This window comes from Manacus vitellinus, unplaced genomic scaffold, assembly GCF_001715985.3.
Source record: "Manacus vitellinus isolate BGI_N305 unplaced genomic scaffold, ASM171598v3 scaffold_4_pilon, whole genome shotgun sequence".
NCBI lineage: Eukaryota > Metazoa > Chordata > Aves > Passeriformes > Pipridae > Manacus > Manacus vitellinus.
In genome coordinates this window covers 6,033,387-6,052,302 of record NW_021940604.1, presented here as the reverse complement: position 1 = coordinate 6,052,302, position 18,916 = coordinate 6,033,387, and the positions used below count along the sequence as shown (strand labels likewise).

At 37.7% G+C, this 18,916-nt stretch overlaps 1 protein-coding gene across 9 annotated transcripts in view; it reads right to left on the bottom strand.

Annotated features, from left to right (window-relative positions):
- ARID1B (AT-rich interaction domain 1B) overlaps window positions 1-12,246 on the bottom strand; it is a 291,114-nt gene extending 278,868 nt beyond the window's left edge. For 6 of the 9 annotated variants that reach the window (XM_029962861.1, XM_029962864.1, XM_029962866.1 and 3 more), the window contains exon 1: window positions 12,052-12,243. In XM_029962861.1, the coding sequence (XP_029818721.1) occupies window positions 12,052-12,237 (186 nt within the window). In that variant the 5' untranslated portion in view covers window positions 12,238-12,243. Of the gene's footprint in view, window positions 1-12,051 lie in introns of all 9 variants that reach the window. The other 3 variants (XM_029962868.1, XM_029962870.1, XM_029962869.1) reach the window with 1 other exon arrangement.
- Between the last annotated feature and the right edge of the window lie 6,670 nt (window positions 12,247-18,916).

Sequence of the window (18,916 nt, the reverse complement as noted above, 5' to 3'; positions counted from 1 at the left end):
TCCCCCACCTGAATGGGAAGCCTCCTGTGCCTCCAGTTGGAAGCTGCAGTGGTGAGGGCAAAATTGACATGAACAGCAAGACCTTAGTCAAATTTCACTAAATATCATGGAAACCAATGGGAGAGGTAACAGCTAGTGGTGGCCTTCCTGAACACAAAGAGGGTTTTGAAGGGAGCCCCCCCGCAATACAGTTTCCTCAGCTAGTAGGGAGAGTAAGCAGAAGACTGAACAAGCATCTGTAACACCTCTATCCAGAACAGGTTTCAGGCTTTCATTATTCACTTAATTTTCCATGAGCAAATACAGTGTAACAAACAATATTAACGTAGCAATAAGGACAAATATGTACACCTCTGCTTCAGCTGACAAATATATTTGCAAGGCTCATTTCACCTGCAGCTAAACAGAGAAAGTTGCCCCAAGACAAGGAATCTCACAGAAGAGAAGAAAGACAAGAAAAATCCCTCAAGGCAACCACACACAACTATGCTGTTATATGTTGCTTGCTCCAATAAGCACTTAGACTGACTGCAACCACAGGAAAAATTATGGGACAAGAGTGAATTCACATCCTTTCAAGGAGTCCTGCCACCCAATTCATTCTGCCTTTTTCAGCACAATTGGGATTTTCACAGTATATCACATTCTGGTGTCTGAATATCTCAATTCCAAAACAAGATGTTAACAGCGTAGATAAAGAACTCCAGCAAGCACACAAAACCAAGACTGCTTTTTTCAACCACTGTTCAATTATCAGCTAGAATCTCTTACCAAGTGTATGAAAATAACAAAGAAAAGGCATCTATTTTTCAGGAAAATATTAAGTCTTAGTTTTCTTATTGCATCTTTTAGGTAAACCATTCACAACGTTTCTATTTCCATTGTAATTTCACATACTGCACACCAGGTGTGTTACTAGATGAACAGCACCATTGAAAGCAACACAAGGACAAGAAACATTTCATTTCAAAAACAAAGACGGCGTAGCAATAAAAATGTGTGGATTTATGTTAGATTCAGTAAAAATATCTCCAGGCTAATCACGAACTGTTAGAGCATTCTCAGTATTTCCCACTGCTATGGTCTTACTTTAATGGGGGAGGAAAAAAGGGAAAAAAAGAAAAAAGCTGTGATTCAAAATGGAAGTTCAGTAATTATTCACAGCCCAGTATGTAATCTGCAAAATGACTGGCAAAGCTCTTAACACATCAGCTCAGATGTATGTAAGCAAGGCATTCCTTCCCCGCGGTAGGCAGCCCCATGTCAAGCAGCTATGTGCTAGAACTTGTCCTATGCTACCTGTTCAAAGGAAACTGTGCAAGAATATTTCAAGCTCTGACAGATACCACTTTGTGCAAAAACATCCACAGGAGTATTACAAAAAAAGACAGCGCTGATGTTTCAGCAACCCCTGTGTCAAGAAAGGTGCTCTCCTGCATTTTTATTGACATGAAGGAAGCAGTTCCTTCTCTACTAGTCCTGGGTTCCTTTCCATGCCTTTTACTGAACTCTTATGTAAGACTTTGCACCCACCTTTTTCAGAGATGGTACCGAAAATGACAAATAATCTGCAAAATTTCGCATCTCTAAGACAGCGAAAAGTACTCAACAAACCCACAATACATTTAAAAACTATCGTTTGCAGCATTTCATTCCTGCACTACAGGATTAACAACTAAATGCCAAAGCGTCCTTTCTTTTGGCAAATATTTATTAAAATATTGAGACCACTTAAGTTTATTACCTGAAAGGATTCAGGATACAGCCATTCCTGCCTTTATCTGGAAGTGGAATACAGGTCGGGTCCATATATAAAAAATACTTTTCAAGTAAAAATGTATTTTCTCCACTAAGCACAACATCACATGTAACGTGGATCTTTCCACATTCTTACAAACAACAGTCTCACAACCAGTTAACTCTTTTTGTTGTTGGTTTTTTTAACCACATTTACAGAGAGCTGAAGTTTCAGACTTCCTGCAAGTAAGTCTAAAGCAACTCCAGTAAAAACACAACTCCTCACACATAAACAGGGTTCTGATATTTAGTCAGGCTTTTATTCTGCTTTACAGAATATTGATGCACACCAAGAACAGGAACATATTTTTAGTCAGTTCTACATGTGAAACACAAAAATGGGATGACAGAACACAAGAGAGAAAGAAGAAAGAACAGCCTACACCCAATACACCCTAAGTATATCTGATCTTTTCCGGGAAATTCTTCAATTACTTTTTGTGGTTATGTTCCTCTTGTAACCCCAGCGTTACAGGCCTAAAGGAATATTAGAAAACATTTTTTTTCTTGTAATGTATAAAATCAAAGAAGGAAAGGCCAAGTATCCCATACAGTCTTGGCATTTACTGAATCTACTCTTCACCACTTGCTGCAAGACTGCAAATTTACTCAGGTCATAAAACAAGCTCCAATTTGAGAAGGATGCATGGGATTTCTCACAGCATCACCTCAGAGGGCTGAAAATCCTCCTGTCTGCTCTCCAGTATCAGATAGGATTTTTTTCTTTGGTGAACACGAGGTCTAAAGTATCATTTTCTGCAGAACTTAAGGTTCATTTCAGAAATAATAGTTTCCTCCCTAAAATAACTTTCCAAACATAAAAGGGCCATAAATCTATTAAGTACACACTTCCTAAATCTGCAGGGGGATATCTTGGCCTCTGATTTTCTCCAGTTTTGCCAAAACGCAATAAAATGAAACCAGTGAAAAACATAAACCACTAAATTTGCATCTGTCCTTTTAAACACTCTCCAGTTCGGTGGAAGAGTCAAAACACACACAAATTTTCAATGCTGCCAGCTGAGAAAGTTAGGAGAGACAGCAGAGGCGAACAGTGGAGTTTCTGAGGAGGGACAGGAGGACCTTAAAGCAGAGGTCCTTGCTGAGCAGCTCTGCCTGCTTCCTCCATGCACAGGCTCAATCTGTTCTTGGCATGGACTCTTACATATTTGTTTCTACTAAGCACCACTTGCACAGCATGAAACAGTTCAGAGAGAGACACAATCCTGTGAAAAGAACAAGGTGGTTTCGCTAACTTGTCCTGTAAAGCACGTCTTTGCCAACATGGCCTGTAAAACACACATGTACATAGACTCCAGATAACTAATGTTACTTCTATAATTAAAACAACATCTTCCCTAAGTGGTCATATAAACCTTGTTTATTTTGATTGGACTCTTGTCTCAAAAGGCAAGTTATATTAGTTTGCCAAGAAATATGCAGAAATCTCTTCACCACTGTTCTGTGAAAGAAACTAACAGCAAATATGTAATTTGTCCTTTTGATGTATACAATACTAAATCCACTCACTTTTCAAAAGGTACATTTGAATATAAAATTCAAATATATTTTCTAATAATGTCCAGTCATTGAATTGTTTGTTATCTGATACATGTATTGCTTTTACACTCAAATGCAAAAAGCATTACTAAGAAACAATGTTCAGAAGAGGAGGAAAAAATGGAGCGTACAAAGAAATAAAACAGACATTGATTTTTCTCCATGTTACTCTTCCCCACCCCCAAAAGACATTATGCGATTCAGACATGATATACGTATCAGCAAGGATGCAAGCATTTAACACACTTGTTTTATTTTAGGCAAAGCAATGAAAAAGAAGCACAAATACCAGAGAAGCACCCAAAAATGGGGTCAAATCCAAGCCAGCAGAAGAATAAAAGCCTACAGAGATTGCATGAGCTGTAGATTTAAGTTATTCCTTAAATTCTTAAATCATTCTTTCATAAGTCCTGAGAAACAACAAAACACCATAAAGTATTTACATTATCATCTTTATATGTGCCCATATATAACTACTAAGTTAGAATAGTTATAATGAGCAATGCAATATGTAAACAAACATGAGTTTTAGAAAAAATACCTACAGAGAGTAAAAATAGCCTTTAACATATTTAAGATTTTTTTGGAAAGATTTTATGACTCATTTACTCCCACAAAAAGTCTTAACGTTCTAGGTGATAAAACAAGCAAAACTAAAGCAGGTTGCTGAGCAAGCTTGAATTATACTGCATGGAACCCATGTAATTTAAGACTGACTACCTTAAAAAGGTATGAAAAATGCTTTTGATTTTTTGCAGTACTTAACATGCTACTGTAAAACTCATTTTTGCATAAGTTTTGATGAAGCTAAATCTAACATAAATCTTAGTTTATCAAAAAAAAGCTGCTGTTAGCAACAGGAATCTAATCTTGAGTTACTGAAACATCAGGTATTTCTTGAAAGGTCTACTGTTCCAAGAAGAGAGCTTGCTGACTCTGTCCCAGGATGACCAAAGTAAAGGGTACCCATCTCATTTTGAAATTCTCTTCAATTGACTTAGAGGGTTAATTCTGCCTAGTCTGGTATCAACTAAAGACAAGTCACTCAACCCCAGCAACATGGCCCTAAAGTGAAATTGTAGCTCAAATGAAGTCACAACAAATTTCCCACTGATTTCAGGCAGGTTTCACCTTCTTATCTTCAGCCCTATTTTCAGCTGTGGGAAACACACTCCCTATTTTTCAAAAAGAACACTCTATTGCCTCCCTTGCTTCCTCTGAGCAAGTTCAACTTTACGGACAAATGATAGTATCTTCTGAGAAACTCATACCATGATTTAAAAAAAACACAACATGCTGAGTTGCCCTAGGGAACATTTGGAAATATGGTTACAAAAATCTTATCATATGTATGCATGATGGGTCAGGACATCATTTCAAAAGTTTTTGAGTGTCAATTATTCTTTGATGAATCATCATCATCATCATGGCTAGGCTTCGCCAAGGAAGATTCGGGAAGATGAATATTATTAAGAAAAAACTACTATGACTATAATACTAAGAGTAACAGTCCTTACCTACAATAAAACCCTCCTGGCACAGTCATTACATGGCAGCTGTTGAACAGAGTAATGCAGCAGCCTTTTCTTAAAGCAAGATGCTTATTTTACTTCAAATGTAAATAAACTCATGTCTCCTGCTGCCATGTAAAATGAGCTGTTCATAAGTAAATGACTTTGTACATTCCTAGTGAAGCAGCAAACAGCCCTCTGTTCTCCACTCCTGATCACCAAAATCTATTTCCTGCATAACTCCAGTGCAGATTGCTAGCCAAGCTCCCAACAACAAAATAACTGCTGCTTCCTTTAACAGCAACCTTTTTCAGAACACCAACACAGAGAGCTTGCATGTTTTTCTCTCTCATGCCCCCACTTCCAAGCAGAACAACAAATGTGATTACAGTTATTAAATATTCCAACTGAATGACAATCATTTAGCAGTAACAAATACATTTTATTTGTCATAATACCTTGATGATTCTTACACACTTTCTATACAAATGTTGACTGCCACTTACTCCAGTATAGGTGTAAAAATTAGCATTTACTGAACATCATGACACAGTAATTGAACAGACAAAAATGTCGACCCTGTCTCATTTCCGAGCTCTCATCAGCTGAAAGATCAGTTCTTTTCCCTTTTCAACTTCCATTTTTTCCGCATCGTTTCAAAGAAGTGATAGAAGCTACTGAAATGTTTCTATTTACCATAATAATGCAATTCCACTACTTCAGGGATTTTCTTTGGTAAACAATCTCAGATGACCAGCATTAAGATGAAGAGCTAAACCGCCATAAAGACCACAAACTTATGTCAAATTTGATTCCATGATTATCTGTAATCTGTGCTCACCTCCCTCTATAGAGCGAATTACACTCAATAGAAGGGATAATTCTAAAGGAGACAATACAACATAAAGCCTTATCCTGCCATGAACTAAAGTAGCAGCCTTTTTTTCAATTTAGTCAATGAGGCTTAGTATACCCAAAAGAAAGAACCATGCTAAACATTTTCCTACAGTCTGCACTAGCACAGTACTTAGCATTTTCCTAAATCTGAAATTTAAAAATCCCATTTCTTTACATGACAAAGAGCAGCAACTTTTCTTTGCAATTATTAACACTTGACCATCAAAAGACCCATTCTTAAAGATGACCTTACAAGGGAGACAACTAGCTGTGACTTCTTGTCCCTTTCTCTGGTTCAAGCTTTACATTCTCCAGGAGGCAGTAGTTCTACTTACTTTAGATTTTTTTTTTTTTGCTAGAAGTTTAGAGCAGTTCAACAGGGTGGCAGATATATCATTCAAAAAAAAATTGTTCCTGAGGAATTATTTTAATTCGAAGTATTTACATGTTTTTAACAGAACAGGAAGTTGGAAAAAGATTAATCCTTTAGAGTTTCAACATTTCTGCTTTCCAGGAATTAACAAAGAAGGTCCATAATTTACTAGTGACAGCTCCAGATAAATATCCAGTGAAAAAAGCAAACCAAAATAAATGAAACAAACAAACAAACAAAAGCCCAAAATAAAACACACACACACACAAAACAACACCAAAACCAAAAGAAAAACAAACGCCCCAAAAACCCTCAAGGTAAATCAAACAAAAATCTGGAAAAACATACTTCTGAAGCACATGCTGATCAAAGCCTCACACTCCCTTCTTATGTGTGTGTATCAAATGCGTCTATCAATCTTTAAGAAAAAGCAACACATCTCAACGTTTTGTCCTCTGCTGGTTGTTTTTGCGATTCAATCATATTGATTCATTCTCTGCTCTTACAAAATAAATAGACTAAGAAATGAAAATGCTGCTTATTTTCTGTGTCTGCTCCCTTAACCAAGACTAACATCAACTGTGCTAACACCTACTTAGCAGCACAAAAAACTGCAATGCATTCAATATCCTCTAGCTGGTGAGGGCAATCATACACACAGAAGACAACAAATGTATCACTTGACTAGTACTTGCTGTATGTATGCACCACACTGCAGGGTTCAGAGAAAAACATGACAGTAAGCCTCACTTTCTTGGCATACTCCAATCTTCTGGACTTAAAGTGATTTCAGAAAGTAACACACACACACACACAACCAGCCAACCAGTAGTAAACACGTGAGTTTGCTAGCTTTAAAACTCTGTCTGCCAAGCTAACAGCCAACTGATTTCCTTGGCGTAAATTCTACATTTCCAATCCAGGACATTACCCAATACGGGCACTGCAAACCCTCTCCTAAATGATGTAATCACACTGGTGCTGCTATAGTTCTGGTTGATTTGCAGTTTCCATTACAATAAATCCTTGCCGCATATTTCCAGAAGTTCTAGAATGTTTCTGCCCCTTTAAAAAAAAGGTACTCCAAGTTCAAACTTGCCACATAAGCCAAAACAAACAAACTAACAAACAAAAGCAAGTATATATTTTTTTTCCTTATGCCTCAAAATAATCTGTACATTAAAAAAGGAGGGAAAATGGAATGAATGCTTCTCTGAATATTTACAGTTCCATTCTTAAAACAATAAGGACACTGATAACATTTTTTAATTTTGCAAATCAAGAATATAAAAAAATGTTAAAGGGACAAGAGATTAGCACCCTTTCATCTTAAAGTATTCATATAGCGAAAAAGGGAGAATGAATAGACAGAGGCTTAAGCCTCATAACTGTCTTGCTACAAGCAGGCTCATGACTTCATGATCAGTACTAAAACGCTCCATTTTAAACAGCTATCAGGAATGGCTATTGTACATGTCCATGCAAATGTCTTTCCTAAAGAATTTACTATGCATTATAGCAACACAATCCTATTTACACAATAAGTTGTTGTTCCAGTCCATCAAGTACACAAGGAATTTTAATGGATGCTAAAAAAATCAATTAGGCAATGATCCTCTGATTAAACAGGCACATCACACCATTCAAATTCTTTCAAACATATTCATAAATCCAAGCCTTCAAACTTTGCTGAAAACTTTCAAAATGTGTATGTGGATATTTCAAGTATATGATTTTTGAGTTTAATGAAATTCATCACAGAATAAGCACTACATGCTATTATCATGAAAAAGCAACACCATCAGATAATGGCAGGAAAAAAAACCCTTATTTTGATGGCTATTCTTAGGTATTTTTGTTTTTAGCAGAAATGTCTTTACAAAGCACCAGAAGGCTTTCCTACGGCACATGGCACCAAAGGACAGAAACATTTTGAGGAAGCAATCGAACTAGAGCCAGAAGAAACTGATGAGAGCATCATCAATTGCTAGATGGAGGTCCAAAAACGGTGGGAAGAGAAAAAGAAGTTAAATGAAAAGGAAAGTACTGTCTTTATAATCAGATATTATTATTCAGACAGTATTTCAATCATAGTGAAATGTATTGCAAAATCAAGCCTGAAGTTTGCAGGTGCCTGGTATCCCTGAATATTAGGATTTTCAATTCTGATATCATCTTTTCGTAATTCCAAGGGATATCTAACTGGAAGTTAGATCAGAAACTCAAAGTTAAACCTGAGAGTATGTTTTTTCTGCCTTCTGTTTCTACATACGTTCCCTGAAGTCCTGGGTAAGGAATGCTAATAATCCTAAAATGACATTCACCCCACGCAAACCAGGAGAGACAGTACCTGAGATGATGAGATAGTATTAAAGCCTTGTTGCAACTTGTGTTTCAATCATGCTGAAGACTGACAACATAAGCACAGGTCATCTTTCTCCCAGTTTTCCCTTGCCGCCTTCACCCCCTTTCCCACTACAGGTGGATGGGAAAGAAACAAAACCCCAAGTTTCCTTGGAATATAAAAATCCCTATGTAATTAATTCACCATATATATTTATGCATACTGATGAGAGATACATCAAGTATGTAATCCTATAAATTACACATATGACGCTTAGTATCACCTTCCTTTCCCATACCTCCCCTTTCATATAGATGTCAAATCAGCCCAAATCCTTTATATATTTATTTGACTCACACTGAGTTAACTGGACATGTCCTTAAAATTCTACAAAATGCTGCAGCATTCTTCAAAATGCTTAATATTTTGTCGCAGCAAGCTATCACCCACCTTCACATGACAAATCTAGATCTCTTTTGTAAAGTGTCAGAGAAAAAGGTGAAAATCTCAGGTTATCATTAGCTTTATCCTACATGCCTATTTTTATATCTCAATCCATTTATCTGTAGTTATATTAGTGCAAAGATATTGTCTCCATTTCAAATTTTGCTCCTCATGTATGGCTCAATGTGTTGTTCTGGGGTTCATCATTGGTAACTCATCAGAGATGAATTCCAAACCCAAACACTTAGGAGATCTGCTTTCTCTCTTCACAGCATCCTTTGCAGTCATGCCACAGAATATATCCCATACCTTCCATAATCACTTCAACATTCTGAGATTTCCACACAGAACATTAAGACAATCTGCAGGTTTATTTGCACCTTCCTGTTTGGTATCAAGCATGCCTAGACCAAGCAGCAGTTGTAAGAGAATGTCTGCAGCATTTCGTAGATAACCCTTTTACAACCGGTTATCAGGCTATGCTTGATATCTGTGCTGTAGATATGTAGACTGACTGCACCTGATAACATTTCATCTTTTTCATCCTCTTTAATCTTTCACTGCTTATGCCAGAGGCCTCCCTTCCTGTGACAGAGCTCTTCCACCTCTGTGCTACAGGCTGGAACACACTATTCTCTGCTGCAGTATGACACAGATGAGCTAACTACATCAAGGCAATTATCTTCAATTCTACCATTTCCATTAATTTTAGCTCAATCTTTAGGGTGTTGCTTGTCATCTTTATTTTTTTCATTTGCAGTATCCTGCAGCAGAGCCTGCAAGTTAAAATCCATCAAGTCCCATAGTTCTAACCTCAAGCCACAACATTTGCTTACAAAGAGTCAGACTTAACATCTCAAGGTCTTCTTCAAAATTCAAAAATCTTCACAGTTTAACAAAGAGCCTTCTTGTTTCATCCAAGGAAACAGAACTGACACCCTCAGCTATCTTTGGACAACAGCGAACCATCATGTAAAATAAGAAAAACATCTCCCATTGATGTTTCCCACCCTTCCTACAGTATGGCACTTCCACCCTCCCACCTATCTACTCAATGTTCTCTCTGCACAATACTTAAATCTGAGCACTGTATGTGTTTAAGGCCCAGTATTTTTTAACCAATCAAGTTTTCTGAAGTGCCTTGCGCTTTTGATAAATTCAATGTGACACTGCAAAGGAGTCCAATTTCCAGAAAGTGCTGAGATTCATCTTCTGAAACTTCTGGCAATATTATTTATTTTATACATATGATATCTAGAAGTAGGTACATGCTACACAGTCAATTTTAACAAGCATAGCTGACTCTCCCTATTTAATATTCACATCACAGGAGTAAAAATCCAGCCAGGAATCAAACTGTGGCATCCTGTGCCAAAGACAACTTACCACTCAGCTGGTAAGTTGGCAATTCAATTTACAAACCTGCATTCCTGCATTCTAATCCTTTGTAGAAAGGTGGTAATATACGAGCAATATGAAAAGAACTGGATTCAGATCATTAGAGGTTCACGAACCAAACACACGAAGCCTTGGAGGCTGTCCAAAACAAAATCATGCCTAGGTGGTGATGTCCGTTCAATAAAAATCCAATGTCATAATTATCCTCTCGCTTTTTCCCCAAAGAGCATTAGTGCTCGGAGCTGCGCCGCAGCTCAGCCGGTTACAGGAACGCTGCGAGGAGACGGACAGGGCCTGCAGCCAATGGCGGTGCCAGGTCACTGCCTGCTGACGGGTAATCTACAATTACCGAGCAATTAGCAAATGCAGTGAAAATTCAACACTCATCTCTGCGCAACACAGAATAACTCATTTTTAAATTAAATGTGTGTTTTAATAACTTCACTTTGGCTACAGCCACACAGAGAAAAATAAAGCCTCCTTTATTTAATTTCTCCTCCCCTTTGCAACCGACAAAATGCTTTGCTGTCTGAAACAAGCAACCAAATATATTGTTTGACATTTCTAAACTAAACAATCTCTTCCTCACCAGTAAGTATCTATTTAACAACAGAAAAGAACAAAAACTAAGACTGCTGCTAATGGTACTATACTATATTTGAAACTGTTATTTAGTTAACTGCCTGATTAATAACTTGTCCTGCTGGATGGGTGATAACAAGAATTAGCCAGGCACCTATCTGCCAGGGAGTCCAAAATTTTCTTGTCTTCTCTATATTTAACAATAAGTGACATAAAAAAGTTAATCTGCAATCAATCAGTTGCACAAAACAAATGTCTTTTCCCAGTAATGATCAAGTTATTAATCTGTAGTGCTCACACCACAGTGTAGAGCTCTCATCGCCTACACTCACATCCCTAATTTGAAAAAAAAAAAAATTTAGCTAAAAGTTAGTTTATTGATAATCTTGGTTTATCTCTCCCTCTAGAAAAACTGCTCTATCTTCCTTAGTATAGGGTATGCACATTGGGATTGACCTTCTTTAAAAGGGTAGGAAAAAGGCAGAAGAGGTCACCATCAACAGTGAAATTCAAGTAGATAAAAGGAGATTCTTACCCTTCTATACCCTCGGATACAAAAAAAGAAAATAAATCCTGACTTTAAAGAGCTGGTAATGGGAAAAACATAGGAAAAGCTACAGACTCCTATAGAAATGAGGAGAAAAAAAGAAAACCAACCACCACAACAACAAACAACTGACATAAATATGTAAGGTTTTTGTATGCACTGGACAACACCAGCCTTGATGCACTGATGTCAGCTCTAGGTTTTCATCTTACATTTAAATGTATCTAAGCCAGAGAGAAAGAAAACATAAAAAAACCCCAAAAAATCAAAAAAGCAAAGAAAATAACCAAAAAATATACAAGGCTACATGATGTCAATTGGGAAAAAAGGAAAACTCATGGCATTTGACATACTTCTCTCTCTCCAAAAAGATACCAGCAATGAACTAAATCCTTTTCTAATTGTATGGGATTTTGGAAAACATTCACACTGTAAACATAAATTTATTTAGTTTTAAAACAGTCCTCCATCCTCCTTCTGCACAAGAAATACTTATTTACGTGCTTTTTCTTTTGCACCCTCTATATTAACGAGGTGTCAGAAGGGAAGAGAAAGAGAGGAGGGAAACCAAAGCAACCCAGAAAAATCCTCCACAAACCTGTTGCTGTGGATACTGCATTCCTCCCATGGCTGCCGGGGCTCGGCCCTGCATTCCCACGGGATAGCGCTGGGGGCCAGGAGGGCCATAGGACTGCCCGGGGTAGGGGCTGCTCTGCTGTGCCTGAGAGTGAGGGTTATTGCCCATGCCGTACAGCTGCGGTCTCTTCATGACCATCGGATCCATTGGACTGCCCTGTTGATAAACACAAGCAAAAGAATATTTAAGACACGAAAGGAAAAGGTCAGAATCATCAGGCTTATCGTGGGCAGACTGTACACGTGTTTTCTCAGTGCTTTATACATCAAATATTGACTTGACTTACAAACTGGCAAAGTACCATAACCTCGTTCACATATTAATTAGATGAGGTTTTGAATGGTGATTTTTTTGGACTTCCACCACATTTAAAAAAAAAAAAAAGAAGAAGTTTTGTCTTATCCACAGAAAAAGCAGAAAAACTGCAAATAAATTTCAGTTTAAAAAATAATTAAGTATACTGCTGTAAACTGACCAGCATTACTTTCTTCGATGATAAAACAAAAATAAAATAAAACCAAAAATATATTTCAAGAGACACAAATAATGGACAAGCCATTTAACCTTGAGAAAATGACTGTTTTCTTACATCAAAAAAAGGGAAAGGAGAAAAGAGTTTCCAAGAAGCACAATGCCTACAGAACACCGTATTTCAGTGTTTTCATATTGTTCTCGTGTGCACTAATAAGTTTTCAGATCAAAAGGCAAGTCATAACCCACATTTTACATGAAAGTTTATTTGCCTCTTTAACAGACCTCAGAAAATCCAAACTGCAACCAGTGATGGAGGGGGAGGGGAGGCAAGGGAGGGAAGTTTTATTTTTAGACTTTTTGGCAGCACTTACCAAGCACTGTAACAGTTTCAGGACAGGTGTCAACCATTGTGTAGTATTACTCTCATGTTTTATTACTGAGGACTAACTGAACCAGAAAAAATATCATACTTCATCAAGCGCAGCACTGTATTGTTAATATGACATCCATTTTTTAATTCCCGAGTGCTAGTTATATTCATGGAAGAAAACTGAGGTCAGGGGGAGGGAGAAGTTTTTAAAAGCCTATCACAATTTCATCTTCATGAAAGAGACATATCCCCCCTCTTCCTCCTAAGAAAAAAAGACATATTAATTCACCCCACCAGAAGCAGGGCTCCTTCCTGTAGCACATTTTGTACATGTTTTCCTGCAACGTACTGCTGATCAGTTTTATTTTAAAACCCCCTATGTAACACGACTTCTACAAGTCCTTTCTGGCTATTATATTCTGATGTAACAGTTATTATGACAATAACTAACATTTTCCACTCCCATCCCTGTTTCTTCTCATTACTGCTCTGCATACTACTTTTTTTCCTCTTACCAATGTCCTCTCTAAAGTTGTCACTGCTTAATGAACTACTACTCTTTCCTTACTGCAAATAAAAAAACATCAAACCTCATTTTTTTCACTGGCTCTCTCCACAACTACCAATACCAACTTGCCAGGACTGTCATGCTAAACTAATAAAGTATTCCAAATGTGGGCACACTACATCTGAGGAGGTGGAAACAATAACCTCCTCCTCCTCACAGGACACCTCCATTCACTTCAGAAGAGGATCACCCTTTTTTTTACACCATAGCAAACTGCAAAATCACTTCTAATTTTGGGTGAGTATTACTCAGCAATTTTCCCTTTATTAGTTGCCTGTTCTGTAGCCAGAATAGAAGTTTCTATTTTTTGCCATTAAATGTCCCTGGGTAATTTCCTATTTATATTTCATTCTTTTCAAAATCAATCGTTCCCCAACCACTTCAGGTCACCTGACCCATAACAACATTCTCATTTTTTATTTTTGTTTTTTTAGGCCACCATGCACTCTCACCACAGTTTTAACACAGAGGCTAAGCAGATGAACTATAGATTTCTTGTTACAGTGTCCATGGGGACAACTTACATTTCCTCCTATAAATCATAATACTTTATCTATATTTATTTCTGTGTTTCAATGTTCATTCCGTTCATCACCTGTCATATTCATCTTCTCAAACATAAATCTTGTTGAAAGTGAGTCTCATGCTTCCTTCACAAGATTCTCACGACGCCCAACAGTACTCTTCATTGCCACCATCTTCTGTTTCAGGGAATTATTTCCATGTCTCATCTTCAATAACATTTACTCAAATTCAAGTTTAATTAATTTTGAGTGTAGTATTTTCTGTTCCGCATCCAATTCTTAAATATCATTATAAACAATGCAGATAGCTACACAGCTAAAACAGTCTGACATTTTCCATTATTAACACTACTTTCAGGTGCATATAAACTTTGACAAACTTCAAGCATTTAGGCTGAAATTTTCCAGGCCATATGTATGCCTGAGGCTGAAATTCTCTGGAAAATTCAGCAGAAACAGTTCAGCTATGTCTAAGAATGAGGTCACAGAAAAATACATGGTTTATGTTCTCACATAAAACACTTGAAAATATGTCTTGAATACCATGCTTTGAGGCAGAGAATTTTAATTTGCCAGGGTGACACTGGACATTCATGAAGGGCAAGGCTTGTGCCCCTGTCAGAGAGAGCACCTGAATGTCACCAGACTGGGAGCAGAGGAAGAAGAAACAGAAGCACAGGAGTGGCACAGCAAGGCTTCATCAGAGTTACTAAGTGTATGGAGGCAGCCTTGAATTTTCCAGAGAGAGGGACAATGGGTTAAAAAAAGCAGTGGAGACAGAAGTAAGGCAGGAAGAGCTGAAGGAGAGAAGAAGAAACAAGGTCAGGAGGTGACATGGATACAGGCCAAAGAGTCTCTGTCCCCTGGACTAGTGACCTCCAAGCAGCGGAGCTTCTGCATGCATGTAAGTTAGGAGAGCGAGCCTCACTGCCAGTGCATCCTTCCTTCCCTTCTTCTCACCAGAGCTTGCCATCACTATGCTTCTCCTTGTCTTCTCCAGGTGAGCTCCTCCTCTTTCCCTCAGGTGACAGCACTCCAATTCAGACAGGTGAAGGGATAAAGATCCTGAGATATTGCTGTAACTTCAATCACCACGGGCTGCGGGTGACTTAAACAACATTGAAATCGAGGGGGTTGTGGTCACTCGGTATGGGTAGCAAGGGACTTGGAGATACTCAGAACTTACTGTGCACAGTGTAAGTCAGGCATCCAGTGAAGGACAGGAGATAGCTGAACATGAGAGGGCTAGACTGAGAGAGCAGTAAATACTCCTCTGCAAATTACTGGGACAACCCCTAGAGTCCCACCCTAGTTGTCAGTGCTGCCTATAGCCTCCTCCCTCCAAGGTCTCAGGGAAAGAACAGACAGTAGAGTGCTCTGATTGTCTCTAGGGTTGGAGAAAATGGACCCAGAGAGGAAATATCCCATGCACTGGCCAGTCCTTATGCAGACTGGCAAGTCACCACTGCTGTTCTTGACTCCCTTTGGATTAGATCCCAGCCATCTGTGTGGTGAAGCTAAAGGTGAAGACATCTACCAGTGATTGTCAACGTATTTCTGCAAGGCAAAACAAAACCAAAGAGCCAGGTAGAAATGGACTCTACCTCTGCATCTACCATAGTATTTCACTAAAGCAAAAAATTTTCAAAATTTACCGATTTATTGCATCCTGGCTTGAAATTATGAGGTTTATATTGCAGGAATTGCTGTGTACCTACAACTGCAACTACTTTTAAATTTGATGAGAGATGTGCTCTGAAGGTGTTTCCAGAAGCTGTATGTTTTAAATAGTTGGACCTACAGCCCTCAAAACTAGGCCAAACCTTCTACAACAATGCCTCAGTTTCCCATCTGCAAAAATTTAAAAAATTGAAATAAAATTTTAAAAAAATCATCTCTTCACACAGAGGCAATTTTAGAATTTAATATGCCCACAATCAATATCACTGCAAACTCTCTAGCAAAATAACAAATTTTGTTTTCAGAATAGTGTACAGTGAGAAAGACCTGCAGCCATACACTTAACAGAAAGAAAAAATTGCTGCTCATCAAATACTGTGTCCTTCCATATAGTGAAGGTAAAATTTCAAGGCAACTTTTCCCAAATTTAATTCATGCACAATTAATGCAATGCTTTAGCGTTGTTTTGAACTTCCAGGTTTCATTTTTGTAGTAAGTGTTTCTCTCATCCATGACATTTTTGAGAAGTTATTTATAAAGAGTTGTTAATTGAGACAGGCATATTACAATCTTATCTGAAGGTTCCTTTAACATTTATTGTTCCAGTATTTTCTTTAACATTGGTTCCAGTTTTCAAAGACAAGTTTTCGGTGACAGGATGATGATGACAAGCATCAACCTCTTCATGTTGCAGGGATCATAAGCCAACCCCTCCACACCTGCTCTCTAACATTTACCAAAAATTACAGCATTGTTTTAACTGCATCACATTCTTCTGAAACCACTGCACATGTTTGGCCATGAATGGATGATGTGTATATTTTCACATCTTCCACGCCTTTACTTAATTCTATTACATGCTGTACTGCAAAGTTTTAATTACTTATTAAATTTTATTTTAATATCATTGCAGTCATCAATATCCATTTGTTTCCTTTCCCTTCCTTTACAGAACCGTCCAGTTTTTCTCTAGTGCTATTTTACTCCCAATATACACATTACCTTTTTACCAATTTATCTTGTGTTTGCTCATGTTATTTTTAACTGCCATATTATGCTAGGCAAGCCTAAATGGATTCTGTTTTTTGCTTCTTATTCCACACCTCCTCTTCAACTTGCCGCATTTCATTTAAACTTTGCGTAGATCTGCAGTTCCTCAAAATACCTCAGTCTTGTTCTTTGCTTCAGTCCACAGTAATGTTATAATTTATAACCCCTTTATTATATTGCCTATCTTGTGTCAGTATCAGATTCATTTGCACATGTACTATCAGGCTCTGTGAGAACAGAGCATTTCATAAGAGTTCTTGCCTATTATGTGCCTTGTGAGTGCATTAAAACACCCAACAGAAGGTTTGCTAACGATTTCAATAGGGCCAAGGTTTTATTCCTGGTCTTTAGATTGACAGTCCAACCATTAAGGCAGGACACTGAAAAGCCTACACTGCCTACAAATAGTAACTGACAACATTTTTCTCTTACCTGCTCCTTTTTTAAATGTTTTGTGAAAAAGAATACATAAACTTGACATTCCTGCTATGCGCAGAAGTGAAAAAATTAATATTCTACACCCACTTGTATATTCAGTATCACCACCACTTCTGCTCTCCTCCCATTCAAAACAATCAAATACATCACCTCAGCCTGAAGTACCCGGAGATTCCATTTTATCTTTTCTAAAGTGAGCAAAAAAACCCCACTACCATTTTCTCTTGCCATTTAACCAGTGTTTTCCTGGTTATTTCGTCTGCACTCAGGTCTGAGGCAGGTTGCACAACAGAGCAACTTGAGCAGCAGTCTGACCAAGATGTAACAGCTCTTCTTTTTAAGGCATTACTGATGTTATGTACACATTATATATATCCACTACTAAGTTATCAATTAGTGTTTCACCAAAATGTTTATTTGAAAGATGTTTATGAATATGAACAGCACCAGTCACAGTCCCAAAATACAACTAACGCTTCCATTTAAAGATGCCACAAAGAACTCCCCCTACTGAAGTCTCAAGGCAGGGAGGAGTGGGAGACACTTTACTAAGGTCACAATGAGATTCAGATGTGATGGTAGTGCTCTTATACAAGGCAGACAGAGCAATTCACTACAAGACAAGACTCTTCACATGAGAGATATAACTACTTTTCAAGTGAAAGTGTGCTTTTTTGTTTGTTTAAACAAAAAAAATTGAAAGAGGCATTGGTTTTGCTGACAACTGCAAACGCTGCGATTTAAAGCGACTATAAGCCACAGAGTATCCCAACTAATGCTCCATCATTTGTGCCTATAACAAAACAACATGAACTCAACACTCTCAAGTAGACTTCCCCTCAAACTTCTAGAGCTACTGAATACAATAACTCTTTGTTTATTCATTCATCTGCAGCCAAAGCTTCTGTCTCCATACTAAAAAAAAAAAAAAAAAAAAAAAAAGAAAATCCACCTCCGTATAAAAACAAAGCCTTGAAACCTCATCATAAAGACAGCTGACAATCAGTTACCGACATTCCAAGAAAGATGGGCATGGAGCTCGCAACTCTAGGTCAGGCACCAAGTTACAAATTTATCACTACAGATAATCACAAGTATTCACTATAATACAATGACACAGCTGGCATGAGGACAGAACTGGAGAAAAGATAATCCATTCCTAGATAATGCCATCATTTGTATGAACATGTACAAGGACGCCTCAGCCAACATTTTTACACGACAAAAGTGGGAGTAGCAAAACACAACTCTCGTTATGTGTGTTTAAATATCCATTTAAGAAAACTGCAACCAACTATTAAAAAAGTATGAATGTACAGCATTAATTTCTGACTTACATTAATAATAAAGTCCGAGAAGTGACTGGTGAACATGCTTCCTGTGTTTTTAAAATAGGAAATCTAGTGTCTGTACTTAACTAAAATTTTTAATTAAAAAAGGCAGTTGCACAAACACAACAAGAAATAAGCAAAAACAAAAAGCCAAGTTCGACATAAGCCTATGATGAAAGACAATCCAGTGAATGAAGAAGCATACACTAGCAGAAGATGTAACAAAAATAGCCATTTTTCTTGTCTCAAAGGCTCTCCATACTCTCTGATTTCAGCTGCAGGCAGACATGACAAAGATTATTTCCCACTCAAAACAGAAAGCAATTAAAAAGGGGAAAGAAAAATCAAAGCTATGCCCCACAAAGAATCAACTACAACTGCCCTAGAACAT